Genomic DNA, 17332 nt, shown 5'->3' with positions numbered 1-17332 from the left:
GGAGGTAATGCTGCCCCCGCCCTCCGCTGAGGCAGCGTAGGGACCCAGCGCGGAGGTAATGCGCCCCCCGCGGCCCCTGGGCTCCCTCCCGCCCGGCCTCCCGAGGAGCTCCGCCTGCCCTGGAGTTCCCCTTTCCAATGCCTCCGTTACACGTTACCTCTTGCCGAGCCGCTGTCCCCGGTCCTCCCACCCTCCTTACCAAGGGGGAAGCTGGTTCTGAAAGAGTTTCCCCAAAACAGGGGTCGCAGTGAAGTTCATTACGACTCTGGGACTGCTGCAGCTGGACACCAGCATCTCTGGGGAAGGGAAGGTGGTTGAAGCATCAGGTCAGTTACATATAATAACCTGCTTTTTTCAAGTGCTTAATCCCTTATTTTTCAGTGTAATGCTAAAAGAGTAAACAGCATACTCACATATTCACAGATAATTTCACTTTTTGGTCCTGGCAGAACTACAATATTTTGATTGCAAAACCATAAGGAGTGTTTCATGAGGTGTTTAAGTTGTTCTTTACAAAGCAGATAAGGAGGTAGGCAAGATCATTCCTTTAGTAGCAGTATTTAGGTATTCAACAAATCAGAGCTCACTGTCAATTAAGTCCTGTAGCTGCTACTGAAAATCCTACAACAGTTGTGGCTGCACAGGAAAGAACATGCCATAGTGTAACACTGAAGCAAAGGGAGAGTTTCTAAAGGAACTGCATAGAAGAAAGAAGAGATGGTAGGCAGAAGTATCTGGACCACAATGAGTAAGAGACAGAGTTGCCTTAGTGCAGGCAGAAAAGAAAAAAAGAAGAAAGGGAGCTACATAGTCTAGATAGAAAAACTATGCAAATCTGAAAGAGGTAGTTAATAGACAAAAGCATATTACACAGTTTCAAGGACAAAATGCCCTAGCAAGATGAAGAAAAACAGGTTCAGTTTCTACTGGCTCTCATACATCATAGAGCCAGCGTAGGAACATCTACTTTACAGGTAAACCAATTCTCAACAAGACAACTGTAGGAAGCAGTAGCTAGTATGCACTAGAAGCCACAGCTTTCCTAGAGAAGTTTCTCATCCTTCCAAACAGAAGGATTATGTAACATTTTCTAAAACATTCAGATACTTTGTAGAATATTATTTCTGTGGTTGTCACTCAAAGTAAAGTAATACTACATTATAATACAAACTTTCCTTTTATTTCTTTTTCTTCTACCTCAATTTATCTATGGAAATAAGTCTTTTTTTTCCTCCTCCAATTATTTAATCAGCCTATCCCACTCAATGGGTGTCAGGACTTTAGAAGTAGCAAGTCTGCAACTCCAACCAATACAGCCTGCAGGCAATAGAAGGAAGAAGGCTCATTTCCTCATTTCACTACTAATTACAAATCTTGACTTCTACAGCTAAGAAAAGAGCGTAACAGCAGCAAAGAAAGCAACTAAATAGAACAGAGAGTTTGTAAGATTGTGTTGGCTAGCTCAAAGTATACTTACTGCAGAACACAGACTAAATCTCTGAATCTAATTCCCTGCTAAATTGCTGTGTTAGTGAAGAAAGGTTAAAGATCTTCCAAATGCAATCTAGATTACCTGTGTGGTAACACAAATTTTCTTAATGCAAGATCAAAATTCTCTGTAATTCCTATTAGGAAGTAAAGTTATTTCCATGAACATGAAAAGTACTGCAACCAACATAGTTGTTTTCCCACTAAAGTAAAAGCCCAGAGAAAGCCAAAAGCAGTTATCTGTTGTACACTTTGTAAGCACAGTGGTATCTCCTACAGAATTATAGCCTGCACTTGCAGGGATGGGTGAAAGATAGTAAAAGCCCATAATACAAAGCCATTGGCCAATACAGTATTTCTGTGATTCAGGCATCCTAAATACTTGGTAAGGATCTCAAGTACAATACGGAACAAAAGCGTATACTTAAAGAAACCATTGTGAGACAATTAAAATTCCTGATGATGGAGAAAAAGATCACAGAAGATATAAAATATAACAGTTTATTAAAAATTAGTGTTCCATTTTCATTTAACACATTGATGAAAGACAGAGGAAACACTTTATCAATGGTTAATATGGTTACTGCCCTTAAAAGTGAGGCATAAAAATAAAACAAAAGCCTGATGCCATCAAAAAACAGCTTGATCATAGAATGTCAGTTATAACAGGAACAGCAATCATATTTGCTACCCTCTGGATATAAAACAGTACAGAAATCAAAAAAGCTGCATTATTATTACACAATTTAACTTTCAACATTCCTCTGAGGTAGGGGAGGATCTTACCCCCGTTTTATTACAAATGAGGGAAGTTATGCACATACATGACAACTGATTTAGTCTATGTTACCAAGTTATTGTCAAAGCTGGAAATGGAACTCATGCCCACTTATCTCTTAATAAAAGCTCAGTTCTCCTAACAAAATGGGTGGCATGGAACGTGGCTATATAGATTTAATGCCAAGGATTGTCAGAGGATATAATCTAATTGTGCTAGACACATTCAGTTAAGATATACTCCATCACTATTTCTAGGAGTGAATTGTGTCTGAAAATTAAAGTCAAGAAGAAAACCTAAACAAAACCACAGAAGTATTACCTGTTCCAAGCAGAATACTTTTCAATAACAACATAGCATCAGTCCCTCCAATGCCATCCCAGTCTGTRTTATTTTATTTTTACCATGCAATGCAAGAGATAAAAAGTCAGCAGAATGGAATGTTACAACAGGATAGATGTCTCCTGTTCTGAAATCTGAATGTCAAGGCGAAGGTTAAACATTTAGTTTTGTCTCCACATTTATCAAGCAGTTGGAGGCTACTACCCTGCAGTGCTAACTCTTTTGACATTATTGCCTAATTAACACTGATACTGAAGAGCTGTTTAACATAAGACATTCACTCAAGGCATCAAGTCTCCTCTGTAGAAAGACTGAGGCTGTTTTGCAGTATGTTAGTGCTCCATTACAGAAACGGACAACACTTTATTACAATGCTTGTGTATAGATGTCAGCTGATCTCAGTTCCGCTCATTCTCTCAGCCTGCTAATGTAATATGTGAATGCATAAACTTCACCTAAATTCAAGAGTGAGGAGGACAGTAAGGTTTCCAAAGAAGCTCCATATAACTAGAAGTCTATATTTTCTTAATAGGGATCATTTGTGATATTAAAAGCCAGTAGAGAAGATTATTAGCAAATGCAGCTGTTCACTTTCTGTAGAAGTGGACAGCTTACTACAAATACATACAGACTACATTTTAAAGTTGCATTATCCTTTTCAGTGTTTTCAGTGTTTCACTTACTCTCTATCATATTAGGTTGTAAAAAATGTGTTCTAGAATGTATTCTTTTCAAAACAAAATATGTCCCTTAAGTAAAGGAGGATTAAGGTAAGAATACAAAGCATAAGTTTTGACATAACTAAAGTATTTAAAATTATCAGAACCTAGTAGTTAGACTATACAATCAACATGTCATGATTTTGGTGGAGAGATCATACAATTAACATTTTGTATTAGACCAATTTCAGATAAGCATTTTTTTAAGAGAATGTATTTTACTGCTTTTATTAGGAAATGTTTACAATTAGATTTACCGAGATTTCATGTAAAATATCAATTATGTGACCATTTGCATAAGAAATAACCTAGGGCATTCTAGATTTTATCAGAAATGCATGAATACACTGACCCTACCTGGAAGTGGATTTCTAGTATTACAATTTTTTAGTTGTGTGCAGGTCCTTATAATGGCACGTCTCAGAATACACCTACACAGAGGATTTCCTGGTGTTTTACCATGCCTGATCTATGCACCAGTGGAGGGAACTATAGGATTGCTAATCTAGTCCAACCCTGGTACTTAGCTAGGGCGTTTCAACTATATCTTGAAAAAAAATATCAGAACTAACACCAAGACCATGAGTTTGGAATGTCTTTTGAATAGATAAAATTTCAGTATTTATACAATTAGATCACTACTCTGAGTAAAGCTTACAGACTGACAGGGTGCTCTGTCTATAATGACCAAACATTACTTAAAATCATTCCAGTTTAAGTCATATCTTAATCTAAAAGTAGATGTTTTGTGACTGGTACTATTTTGGGGAAGAGCAGGGAGAATGGATGGGGATGAGACACAAAGGTGAAATAAGAAGGATATCCAGATATATTTTAAAAACATCCATAACTGCTTACAGTTTGTACTGATATTCCATATTCTACAAATATCAGTAAATTATTTTGCAATTTTTAAAGGGGTTTCACAACCCCAGATGGTTCAAAAAAAAGTTTATTTTCTGAGATTAATTTAATCCAAATTCAAAACAGAAAGTAATAATGCTTGCTTATTATGGGAGACAGGAAAAAGAACACCAACTAAACCAAAATACAAGCTTTTCTCTGCTTCTTATAGCATAGCAATTCACAATTTGAATCAATTGCATTAAGGAATCCTGAGAGTACAGAATCCAACCTACTGAATGAAAGCCTCTGGACCAGCACGCTGATCTGACACTCATCCTCTCACACGTGCTCCTTCCCATACCTGTGCTTCCCAGAGAAAAGATACGTAAAGATAATGACAGTTTTATGTTTATAACTGCTTTAAACATAGTTTTGCAAGGCTACCAACATCATTTACTAAATCTGCTAACAATCACTTCAATAGTAGTAAGAAAAATTAATATAAATCATTTGCCAAGAAATAGAAGTGTCACACACACGCATTTTACATGGCAGCCTTATTTGCCACAGGATGAAACAAAATACAGAAGAATGAATTGAAGCTATTAAGCACAGCAAAAATAACCTAAGACTTCAGCCTCTCTTGGTAGCTTCGAAGCACCAACCACAATGTAATTTAAACAGTATAGCAAAGAAAAAAAAAAGGCATTACACTCTAGTGGAATTAAAAAAAAACCCAAACCCCCAAAATGTCTTTGTAAAAACTTATGGCAGCAGCTGTATTTTCACTAGCACAATAGCAAAACGATCTGGAAAACAACAACTTGCAGAAAGCGGCATCAAAGAAAAGAGGTTATTGGTCATTAGTGTTTTAAAGATGCCTTTCACAAAAATGCAAGTGCATTACTGTGGCAATGCAACTTCCTGGATGTGAGGAGAATTAAGTGAAAACCTTCCACATGTAGAGGCCTGGCTATGCAATAAATATTAGCTATTAACGCTTTCTTAACAAGCCTCATCAATCTCATTTTCAAAAGCTTAACCTAGTAGAAATCACTTTTCTTTTCCCTCCTCTGCAAGCATCTGTTACTACCAAAATACCTGCCATTTTGATTTTAGTTATCACTTTACAATATTAATCTAAGCTTATATTCTTGTCAGGCTTTTGAAGTAATTTGCATTAAGGCTTGAACATAAATTTGGCACTAATCGAAAGATTTCAAGCCTAAACATCCTGGAACCTGAAGCTTCCTTATTCATTTACAATATAGGGACATAAAAGCAGTTGTACAGTTCACTGGTATTACATACCCATAGGTGCCAATGAGCTATTATCAAGTAATAACCATTTATGACAGCAGTAGGATTTGAATCTGCAGCCTAGAACTGGAAGATACAATCAAATTTTTAAAAATATATCAGTAATTTCTCCATATGAAACACAGAACTGTTTCCAGAGACCCAGCTTGGAGAACAGGTTGGACAGCAACCTTCTGAAAGGCCCTTCTAAAATTAGCACCAGGCGAAACATTCAGAATAATGAAGCTGATATTTCAGTTTCTAAGAATAAACCACCTCTCTCCTATGTCCAAGGTGTTTTGCTATTTTATGCTAGCACAATATTTCTGTGAATATTCTTCTCTCTCCACTTAAACTTATATGCTGTAGAAGAGATTCAGAACACAGAACCTAAATACACTCTTCAGTGTGTGAACATTATCTAGCATTACAAAATGTTTGTCTGTACTTGACCAGTCACTGTACTTTTTCCATTTCTCAGCTAGAGAAATCTAGTATTAAATAGCACTTTTGGGCCACAAGAGAAAACTAATGCAAAACAACCCCCCCAAATTGTCATTGTTTATATAAAAAGGATTACATCCTCACAGCCCTAAAGGGTGGCAATCCTGCCGCAATCTATTCCAGAACTTTTCTTACTTGTAGAAGTTTCCTCCTTCAGCACACCTATTTTTAACCAGGAGAAGTTATTACATATTTATTCAAGTTTTCCAAATGTTCTCATTTTTATATAAGAGAAGCGTTTTTGATTACTTGACCCTTACCTTTCCAGAAGACTGTAGTTTAGATTTAATGAGTTTTAAAGACAGCTTTTTTTAAAAAAAAAAAAAAAGAAAGAAAGAAAGAAAGAAAACTTTTGTATGTGTATCGGGGAAAGAAGTGAGAGAAATCAYACACACACACTGTATTTGACTATTGCGTAGCTAACCATTTCCTCCATGGGTTATTGAGATGTAGCGTTTGCTAAAAGTATCCATGTTCAGATCCTGTCTCCCCCCCCCTTTAATATCTTGATTTAAAAACTGGAGGTTCCATTACAAAAAAACCCTAAAGGGGCAGGTGTCTGGAAAAAGATTTTCAAATCACACCATCTTATCCAGGAAAAACAGTACTTCTTACTGGAAGTAAGATAACTGGCAAATCATTAGCTATGAAAGACCAACTATGAACTGTCAGAAGCAGTGTTCAAGATTCAACTCCTTGTGCAGCAAACAAAGGGGTCAGTCTCTATTTAAAGCATGTGGTGCAAAATTAACATGTCAGTTCTCAAAGCCTTTGGCCTTTAGTGTTACTTTGTGTGCACAAATGCCCTTTAGCTTCTTTAAGGAGCCAGGAAGCCAGATGAAGGTTAGTCCACACAGTCCAACTTACACCTCCCTACTTCTTGACCTCACTCAAAGAATATCCATACAAGCCTTCAAAGTACACCCTTTCTTCTCTACTGACAAGCTAGTGGCCAAGCTGACGGTCATCATAGGTGCTGTATCTCTTCACATGGATTCGGCGCACTCGATCACGAAGTTCAAAACCATCATCATCCTCACTGTGAGAGGCCTGGCTTCGGCTCCTGCTTGTTGCTTCCAGCAGAGAGTTATCAGGAACTCGTGGTGTTTCATAAAGTAAAACATTTAGTGTTTCCTCATATATTCGTGCCTCTGGGAATTCAACCTACAAAAAAACAGCACGTCTTTTTCCTGATCAATACAAGATAACATGACTGGAGAACACACACGTGTAAATTCGATTCACATTAGAAAGAGTAAAACAATTAGGAAAGATGAGCGAAGCAGTCTAATACCTAGTATAGGATTATTCCAACAGCCAAATCCCCTACTACTTCTTTTAGATTGTTCTAGAATGGAATACAGGTATTTCTGATTCTTAAATAGAAGTGTCTGATCCTGATCTGCATACCTGCACCAGTGCAAACCAGAGGTACCTCCTGAAGTTAGGGACACTCTCTAGATTCATCATATTTTCATGCATGTAATTCTCATCTCTTTAAGATGCAGTGTTTAGAAGCAAGTCTTTAGGCAACTTGTGCAAAATCAGAGGCAGGAAGACCATCCTTGGAGATATTCAAAACCCAGCTTGACATAGTCTTATGCAACCTGCTCTAGCTGATCCTGCTTGAGCAGGGGGGTGGGCCAGATGATCTGCAGAGGTCCCTTCCAACCTCAACTATGTGATTCAGTGATTTTTTTTCCCTAAACATAAGAGACAGGTAAGACAAACTCCGATACCTTAGTTTGCTTCTTCTCTGTGGCATACACTATAGAGGTACAACAGACTTCAGCAAGTTTCCGACCCTGTCCATAGAAAGACCAGCAACAGATTTCATCTCCTATAACATCTTTAATGAAGAGAACTCTGCCATTGAATCGGAGAGAAAGTTTGTCAAACAGTTCTATATTCTTCAGTAAGTTGTCATCTGAATTACTGAAACACAGCAACAAAAGAAGAAATAAGGTTTTTGTAGTTTTGCAATCTCTATAGAATTAGTATGGCTATTCCACCACAGTTCTATGTGTTTATCTAACTGCAGCATACAAGTAGTGACTCATTGCTATACGCTGCCAAAAAAAAAAAAAAAAAAAAAAAGGAAAGGAAAGGAAAGAAAAAAAAAAGGCTAATAGCCAACTTGAGATACAAGTAAGATGGTCAGATTCCCATGAGCAAATGTATCGGACTTTACAGGTCAAATTACATAATAAGTAATGACAGCACAATTTCCCAAATCATTACATCAACGATCTACAACTACCTCTTGACTGATGCTCAAGACGATTAAATCATATGCTAACTGCAGTTCTTTTTAGATTTAGTAACAGCAAAAGCCTAAAGAGCTGGTACATGTTAGAAGGCTAACTAAAAAGCAGTGTTCCGCACACAGACTAATGATATCATGTGGAAATTTCCATGGTGAATACATAATTTAAGGAACTAAGTTCAGCCAAGATGCAGCATCTTAACTGCTTTTCAAAGCAAGATCCAAACGTTCTTGAGGAAAAAAATATTTATGGCTCTACAGCTTTAAAATTAAATAAAGCTATTAGAAAGCTACTCTTAAAATTTAAAATACATTATTTAAATAACAACACCAATGTCAAATGACAAATCTAAGGCGATATCAAGAGGCAAAGCTAGGGGAAAAAAATAAATTAATTATTTAAAAAAAAAAAAATCAAGCAGACTTTGTTCATTTATGTTATTTGACCACATTGAAAGTAAATGAAAAAGCTGCTTTTACACTGTTGATAAGGAAGATTAGAAGGAAAAAGACTTTGCTTACTAGTAGCCAGTGTGGAATTTTAAACAAAGATGCCTCATTTAAACATCATCAAGGCATTAAGATTCATGTGCAAGGAATAATTATAAACCTATAACTAGTTGGACACCAACACTTCCTGGTGTCAACCTCTAGGGTTCTGTTGCCATCATTACTAGCATGTTAGCATTTTCAAACCCAGGGTGACTAATATGTTATTCTGCGCTTGCTTTAGCATCATTGCCATAAACTAAAGGTAACACGGTACAAGTGCAACCCAAGTGGCAGACACAGAACACAGCTTGCTGAAGAACATGCCTCTGTTTAGATCTCCCTCAAGTTAGCATTTCCTGACTACCTGAAATTTCATGATTGTTAGAATCCATCTCTGAGATACACAGTCAGTTTGTCTAGAGAAAGAACTTCCAAGATTGCTTCAACAATCACATTGCTTCAGAGACTCATTTAAGAAAATCCAGAGCCATTCTAGTAGCATTTTAACAAAGGGATCATGATAATTACACTGCAAAACACAAATAATATTTTCTTGTACAGAAAAAAAGCCAGTAAATTTTTGTGATGCCCTTATCCAGGTTGTTCCTGAGCAGAACAGATACTTTCCTTTGTAGCCAAATAATTAATTCATTTAGAGGCTTTGGGGGATCTCGAATGTCAAAAATGGCAGCGGGAGAGGGTAGAAGAATGTTGCCAGAGGTAGATGAAGAACTAAGAATAAAACTGAAGAATCAAGAGATAGGTATCATGGCTGCACTGGCTTTGAATTGAAGGGGCAACGTGCAGGTTACCAGTTTGTATTGTATTACCAAAGTTAGACCTGGTTTCAGTAAGTATTAATAGCCTCATCATTCTTGTCTCTTATTCCTTGACGCTATCTTTCTCAGACATACCTCCCCTTCTCTAGCACAACTGAACTGTACACCAGTCTTCAACAAATGTGATTTGTCCAGCTTCCCTCCCCCAACTTAGATTCACATCAATCACAAAGAACTGCACTCAAATCCATAGAAAAGTGCTGCTGCAAGCTACAAAAAGTTAGACCACGTTACATTTTCCTCCACTCCCATAGTCAAAAGGGAAACTTTCCCATTATAGTGCAGAGAGAACTGACATACCTGGTATAGGAGTATTTGTTGTTGCTTCTATTATAAAGCAGCTTAACAACAGGCTATTGGGAGAGGAATAAGAAAAGAAAAGGTAAATTAGGTGTGTGAATACTTTTAGCAAAAAATCAGTTTCTCTCTAGATAGTTGTAGAAAAGCAGCTACCTTCATTGATGATTCTATGAGTCTCTCTTCTTCTTTTGGAGATGTGATGATAGGGATGTTACAAACAGGTTCATACAAGTCTTTCTTGTCCTGTTTTGAAGAAAGAAGAGGGAGATGAAATAAAAAACCCAAGAAATATAAATGATGAAACTAACATCTGCTGCTGGTTTCTTCTCCAAACCCTCCAGCCACGTTCCCAAACCCTGTGATGCAAAGGAAGAGCCTTATGTTGCTATAGTAACCACACAGCATTACCTTGATCTGCAAACTAGAAATACAGCAGAGAGGTTTCTTATTCCCAGAAGGCAGCAATAATTGAAATAYTGGGATGCAAGACAATGTCCTTAGCTATAGTAAAGACTCTGAACTCAAGTCATACTTGATTTAAGTGAGTTTATTATTATAGCCTTTTCAGAAGAAAGGGATAGTAAGAGTTATACAAGTTTTAATTGACTCAAAACACTGCAGTATATAAGAAGATCAGCCACTATGAACTGAACATTTGGCAAGAAGAACAGCATGTCATTGAAATGGACTTCATCCCCTGGTACAAAAGCTACCAGCAATAGCTTGAAGTACAGTCTGTGACTCCAGATTCCTCATGTAACAAATTAAAGAAAGCTCAATAGCTAATGGGAAGCCATGCAACTTTTTTTCTTAAAAAAAAAAAAAGTTTTAAATTCCAAACCAGCAGAAAAATTGTCAGTGTAGCTCTGCACTTCTTTCAGTGTCTACAAGAAGCATGTTGGTATTTAATTAAATTAAAGGTATTTAATTACTATAATTATTTAATTACTAAGCTTTATCCCTTCAGAAGTATTCATTTCAAAATCTTAAGATTAATCCGTGTTCAAAATAATCCTGTTTATTCAATAAATTTCCTTTAAATTTCTATTTTTCATTTCTTTTCACATAAAAAGAACTCAAAATTCACTATTTCCTAAATAATATTTTTTAAAAGTACAAATTAAAAAGAAACAGTCCCTCTACTTATATGACTGGTTCTGAACATAATCTCTTCTTTATTCATCTTCCTGGCATTCCTGTGAAATAGAAAAAGTGCTATTATCCCCATTCTGCAGCAGGCAGCTGGACAAGAGAATGGTAGCACAAAGGGAAATGATCATCATACAAGATGTTTATGAAATGATAAGTACTTAAACCCAAGGCTTTCATGTTCTAGATTAGTATCTAACCACTGGACCATCTCTCTCTTACAAAGAAACAGCTACCTTGATAATGCAGCCACATTACTAATTACACTAGACCCCTTGAAAACATAGGCACTTCTGGCCTGGAAAGCTGTTCCACAATTTTGGATAGATCTGAAAACGTTTCCTGTGACAGCATAAACTAAATCTCTCTTATGTAAAGCATCACAGAATCTCAAGTGTCCATACACAGCGAGGAAAACTATGGCTTTGATAAATGTCCTTGATAAGATCTTAACAACTTATCTCACTGCTATCTCATTTTCTTTCCAGGCTACCCTGTACGTCTCAGACTTGATGTACATCTAAGGCCATGAAACACACTTTGAAGTCATCCCAAGTCATTTTTATAAGGAAATCACCCACCAATAACTACAGGCTACTTCCATTTCTTACCTGCAGGGCTGCTTGGCACATGTCTACTAAGCCCTGAATGAGATAATATTTGGCTTCTGCCATCAACTCTTTGACCTCCTGTCTGTGTTTTGGAAGTGCAATTGTGTCATCTCGGAGATAGTTTAGAATTGTTCCAAAGTGCTTCCCACAACGGTCTATAAGGATCCAGCCTGAAAAATAACCATCATAACATTTCAATCACCTTAACACTGGCAGGCAAACAATATTTCTTCAGGGGGATTAAACATGGGAAGTGTATTCAAGCCTCATAAGCTAATAGAGCCCACTGAAACTTCCCTGAAACTGCATATGATTTGTTTCCCATTTCATTTAATGGAAGTCTTTACTGACTTTGAGCAAACTGAATTTGGTTACAGAACAGAAAACAACAGGGAATTTGCTCTTTTGGTACCACCTGTATATTCTCGCTACTTTTCAGCACCCCAGAAGAAAAATCCAGCTTAAAAACAAACAAACAAAAAATCAAAAACACTCAGCTTTCTCTGAAGAGACATTAAAATCCCTGCAAGAACCTGACTATATTGTGTCTATTGATCAGTCCATGTGTGGCCTGACCAAAATTATTTTCTTTGTTTGATCCTTTCTGTATTAGGAATGGATCTTTTTAACTACTATATAAAATTATCAGTTTGCATTTTTACAGAGCTCTATTTAACTACCTGACCAAGCAGTTCAAACCTTAAAAAAAGCTTATTGTTAGGTAAGCTGCTTGTTTTATTTAGACGCCCAGCATACTCATGGCAAAATAGAGTTTCACTATATTTGTAAGGAAATAAATGTAAAAACTGTTGCTGCAGTGTAATGCTAGGTACTTGTACCTGAGAAATCTATTACTAAGAAAGCCAAGGGAAGATTAGAAGAAGGATTTTGCAGATATTTGCAACAAATGAATTGGGGCTAAAGTTTGTCAGTCTCCCAACCATCTTCTGCTCTTGTTCAGTGTTTTTAAAAACAAAGCAAAAAATATATATATATTCCAAGGACACCATAACACAGAATAGCCCAGAAAACATAGTGTGATAAAAAGGCTAGAATAGTCTCTAAATATGAGTAAAGAGCAATACAGACAGATCAGGAGGGAGTGGAGAGTGGAAGCAGCACAGGAGAGAGTAGTAGACAGACATTTTTCTGATTCTAAAACCTCCCTGAGGTCATGTTCACTAGGAAACAGAATGTCTGACTTGCTAGCAAACAATAGCAGTGTAGGCCATGCAAGCATAGGGCTTAGTACAGTGACAAACTCTCTTCCATAATGCAGAAGGCAGGCCAAAAAAATGGTATTTTGGGACCCAGATGCAGAGAACAATACAAGAAAAGTAGACTAAACCACTACTAGATCCTCCAGCTGTGGCTGTGAGAATGCTAAACGTGTCATCTCTTCAGGCTAAGGCTCTTACAAAACTGCTGGACTAAACTGAGTTAGTCATATGAGCCAGCCTTCTCAAAGGGAGTTGGGTTTAAGTGATATGCAGTCTCCATGAAGAGTTCTGTCAGTTTAAGTAAAAAAACTGTTACATGGAAGAGCTTTCAGAGATTAATATTCTGAACCACCAACAGGTTAAATACTTGCTATCCTCTCTCAACCTCTTCTCCACAATGCTACAAGTCTCACTCCTAAGGTATCATTTTGCTATAGACTAGTAAAGAGAAGAAAACGAGCATTCATAGGCATTGCTGACATCAGTCTTCTTACTTGTTCTATTCTCTGTAATTTATTAGGGATCTTTTTATAAAGCCAGGAGTCAATGTCCAGCATGAGGTGACATAGTATTTGACTGGTGACTAAATACTGTCACAACACGGATATGTATTTTCAGCCAAGTGGAACATACTGTTAGAAGGCAAAAAAAAAAAAAAAAAAAGAGAGAGAGAGAAAGAAAGAAAAACAACAACAACCACCAAAAAAACCCCAGAATCCTCAACATAGTAAGCAAGGCTGTTCTGAGTTTGAGAGATGAAAAATGAATGTCTCCCCCCGCATTTTGATTGATGCCACTGTACACCACCCAATAAATGACAACCCACATGCCGTATGTTCAGTCTTGATAAAACGTCAGCAATCCGTGTACCAGCTGTGATTGTCACAAAGAGAACCAGTCCTTCCTCTAGTTAATTTTAGTAACAAAAAAACACATTTTTATAAAGCACAGAGACCTGTTAGAGCCAATGGGAGCTGAGTGCCTAATGTTCCAAATTACTTTCAGAATATATTTTTCCTTATACTCCTCACTCAGCATAGTCTATAAAAACTGTTGTTTTATAAAATTCTCCACATCAGAAGACATTCCCCTTACCTTCTTTGTCTGTGAGCACTTCCATTCTGCCACTAAACATTGCCTTCAACATTGTGTCGTGCCTGGTCAGGACTTGAACCGTAGTGTAATACAAGGAGCCCCCAACGTTTAGCCGCACATATTTGTTACCGAGGTTGCCCCCTTTGAAGCTGCAAGTTTTGGGCTTGGATCCTGCAGCTGGACAAAGAGTGGTTAGACATGTGTCCCCTGACATCTCCTTCTGTAGATAGATGACAACTCTGCAGAGCGTGGGCTTGATGGATTCCGCCGTGATTGGTGAAGAGTCACAAGGCACGAGAAGGGGAAGTGCAAGGCAAGAGCAGTCGTAACCTGGACCCTTGAAACAGAAACGTGTAAGATCAATACAGGAGCCTAGAATTACCATTTAAAACAAGAACAGCAAGCCCACATTAAAGAGGAGATGTATTCAGTAGATTCTTAAGGACACATCTGCACAGGTTCTGACAAAACAAGATATACGTGTTTTTCAGACAACTTACACAGCAATATAATGATTGTTCAGCACCATACAGTTATGTTATGGCTGCATTATTGTTAGTAAGGCAAGTTAAACATTTCTGGACTCCCTTTTATTTAGCGTTCAGCCAACACATCACCATCCAATCCTGCAGTCCAAGTTTAAATAACAGTAAGAATTCAGCTGCCTCTCAACTTCCCCAAACTTCCCCATGACTTTTTCTTGTGCAGATCTAAAACATAATGGAAGAGGTTTCTTCATCTGGGATATATATGAGGGTTTATTTTTGTTTTTTAAACTGGAGATCTGTACAGAGGTTTCAGCAGCTTTTCTTTCAAGAGCCTTGACACTGAAATGCTAGATTATAATGTTCTATATCCTGGTACATTCTTTCATTCAAAACTCTTCTTCTTCCATCCTGGACTGCCAAGCAGTCAATATAATACTGTTTTTTTCTATTAAAGTCCAGTCTTTGGAATATTTTTCTCACTTAAAAGCTAAGACATTCACAGCTTCCTTCCTCTCCCCAGTCTCACTATATTTATCTTTCCATCCAAGAGGAGCTGAGAATAGAAACAAACAAATAAAAGGAGAATGAAACTCAGTCTAGCAGGACAGATTTAAAGTTCTTTAACTGGAAAAGTACAAGGAATGGGTTTCTGTTATCCTTTTAATAACTGTTGTCCTCAGAAACATTTTGCTGGCATTTCCCTCTCACGATGCTTTTGTTTATTTATCTATTTCAGACTACAGGCATCTGTTCACTTCTCTATTCTATGCCCATGGTACATGAGTAACCTTTTATAAGTAAATATAATAACCTGCTAACTGTATTGCTGATCCCACATCCTTCTTCCTTCTCACTCCACCTCAGCTTTCAGCATGGAGAAAACCCACATCTCTCCATCCATCTGGTACAGCAAATTACTTAGCAGCTATAGAAGGCATCTTAAAATTGCCAGAGATTTGAGTAACTACGGAATTTAGAATGACATCTAAAATAATGTTACTCTAATTAAGCAAGCACTACAGACAATATCTATTAAACAAAAAGCAATACAAAAACTTTGAAAGTCACAAAGACACAAACCAATTCTAACAATTTTAGTGCCAAGAGAGATCAGTTTGTCTATAAATCCTTTAACTGGAACTCCTACTAGCTGTCATCACTCTACTTTCAGCCAATCATCCTAGAACACAGTAGTAAATTTACTTCTATATCTAAGTATGCCAAAGTTTTTTTTTTTTTTCTGAGCACATCATTTTAGACAAGTAGTCCACTGACGAATGTAAGTCAAAAGCAACTGCATGTTACCAATTAATTTGTCCAGAAAAGTAATTTCTGATTGGTAAGCAGCCAGCAGCGACCAAAAACTGTGCATGTGATTATCGTGATACAAGAAGTTCCTTACCCAGAACAGCTAGAGGTTAAGGTAAAATTGACCAGAACTTCTGCAAACACATTGCACATAATACAATTCCTCCTTAGTAAACATAGTTTACTATGATCTTTTAAAAGGAATTAAATCAAGACTAGAAGCAATTACACTTATTGTTTCACAGTTAAGACCTCTGGTAGAAACGGAAATATAACTTAGGCCTATAAATTTGTCATAGATGTCCTGTCTTGTTTTAGCCCTTAGCAATTGCTCTTTAAAACAAAAGCATGTTTTTAAAGATAGCCAGACTGATCCTGTAACAAGAGAAAGAACTCCAGACCCAAACAGAGCTCTCTGATGTCAACAGTGGTCTGTCTGAACATACCTCTTTATAAGAATCAAGTTCTCAGTCAGTTCTATTGCTTCAGGTGTTTACTTACTTCTCTAACCAAGTAAAACGAAGCAAAATACAAGCAAAATTTGCTCTTCAGCCAATCCAAGTATGAGCAAATACTACTACTGTAATATATTCGTTAGCTAATAAGCTAGGAGGCTTTTGCTGTAAACAGTAATGTAACCTCTGATTACACTCATTAATGCAAGGGAAAATCTTCTACGTCCTTTCCTTCCTGCCTTGTGTGGGAAGCAGATGGAGGACTGTAGAACAATAACACAGCAGTTTGGACACTGTATCAGGAAATGGTCCCAACTGAGGACTTCCATAAAAAGAAATAATTCTAACAGCTTAAGAGGAAAACAAAACTGAACAAATTACTTGCAGACTGGTACACTTACTACCTAATTTCTGCACTAGACAAAATGGTCTTATTATTTTTTGACACCCCAGGCTCTGACAAGCCCATCATGATGGGTTGGAAGCAGGACCCTGCTTCCCTGCTGAAAACTCACTGCACTGGAGTGTGCACAGAGCAGAGTAGTACAATAAAGGTTACGGATAGGGCAGGCAGAGTGAAGGCAGAGAGGAAGGTGCATGAGTATGTCAGTATCAGAACAGCAAAGGAAAAGCAGGTTTCCTGCACGCCCCAAGCGTCACACACAGAGGGAAGGCAACGTTTCCAGAGAGGAGGTTTCCAGGTGCCAAAGTACTCRAGTCCACACACCTGGTTTCTACTCCTTGTTCAGCAAGGGCGACAGCAGGACAGCGACAGAGTATTTCCTCTCAGGGTCTCACTTTTACAACTAGAAAAGCAAATAACAAGATTAGCCTAGAAGCCAAATACTAACGCGCGCAGAAGCTCTCCCCAGCCGCCTCTCACCGCCCACCGGGATGCTGGGACGGTACCTGACCGCACTCGCCATCAGCCCCGCCGGCAGTGCCCACAGGCTCAGCCCCGCCGCTCCGCGCCGCTCTGCCGCCGCCGCCGCCGCGCCCTTTCCCGCGGACCCCGCACGGCCCCGCCGCCCCCGGCGCTCACCCCTCCGCGGCCCCTGGCTGAGCTCATTTCCTCCGCGCCCCGCCGCCCACCGGCAACCCGGAAGCGCTCCCTGCCGCCGGGACTACAGCTC

At 38.1% G+C, this 17332-nt stretch overlaps 1 protein-coding gene and 1 long non-coding RNA gene across 6 annotated transcripts; one reads left to right on the top strand and one right to left on the bottom strand.

The window, feature by feature from the left end:
* The first annotated feature begins 237 nt into the window (after positions 1–237).
* LOC146592607 (uncharacterized) lies at positions 238–12170 on the top strand. The gene is made up of 2 exons (XR_014896545.1): positions 238–326; positions 11511–12170. It is a non-coding gene; the product is annotated as an uncharacterized LOC146592607 (long non-coding RNA).
* TNFAIP1 (TNF alpha induced protein 1) lies at positions 4716–17312 on the bottom strand. 5 transcript variants are annotated; one of them, XM_085310750.1, is made up of 8 exons: positions 17292–17312; positions 16927–17005; positions 13949–14285; positions 11634–11803; positions 10027–10116; positions 9874–9926; positions 7716–7911; positions 4716–7140 (listed from the first exon to the last, which is right to left on the bottom strand). In XM_085310750.1, exons 3-8 carry the CDS (start codon positions 14160–14162, stop codon positions 6922–6924), a joined length of 942 nt encoding a protein of 313 aa, XP_085166876.1. In that variant the 5' UTR covers positions 14163–14285; positions 16927–17005; positions 17292–17312; the 3' UTR covers positions 4716–6921. The 5 variants fall into 5 exon arrangements, with proteins under 5 accessions (XP_085166876.1, XP_085166872.1, XP_085166874.1 ...); XM_085310746.1 differs by lacking the exon at positions 17292–17312 and adding an exon at positions 17242–17285; XM_085310748.1 differs by lacking the exon at positions 17292–17312 and adding an exon at positions 17083–17228.
* Positions 17313–17332: the final 20 nt, after the last annotated feature.

The sequence above is a fragment of the Rhea americana genome, unplaced genomic scaffold (assembly GCF_003343005.1).
Source record: "Rhea americana isolate MKP2758 unplaced genomic scaffold, rheAme1 scaffold_325, whole genome shotgun sequence".
NCBI lineage: Eukaryota > Metazoa > Chordata > Aves > Rheiformes > Rheidae > Rhea > Rhea americana.
The sequence above is the reverse complement of the archived record's forward strand: the minus strand, read 5'-3'. Positions and strand labels throughout refer to the sequence as shown.

Coding starts and splice junctions, on each gene's coding strand:
- TNFAIP1 (XM_085310750.1), bottom strand. CDS start 14,162: ATGTCAGGGGACACATGTCTAACCACTCTTTGTCCAGCTGCAGGATCC. Junction 10,117..11,633: donor TGTGCCAAGCAGCCCTGCAG/GTAAGAAATGGA, acceptor TCTTCAAAACAG/GACAAGAAAGACTTGTATGA. Junction 7,141..7,715: donor CAGAGAAGAAGCAAACTAAG/GTATCGGAGTTT, acceptor GTTTTTTTGTAG/GTTGAATTCCCAGAGGCACG.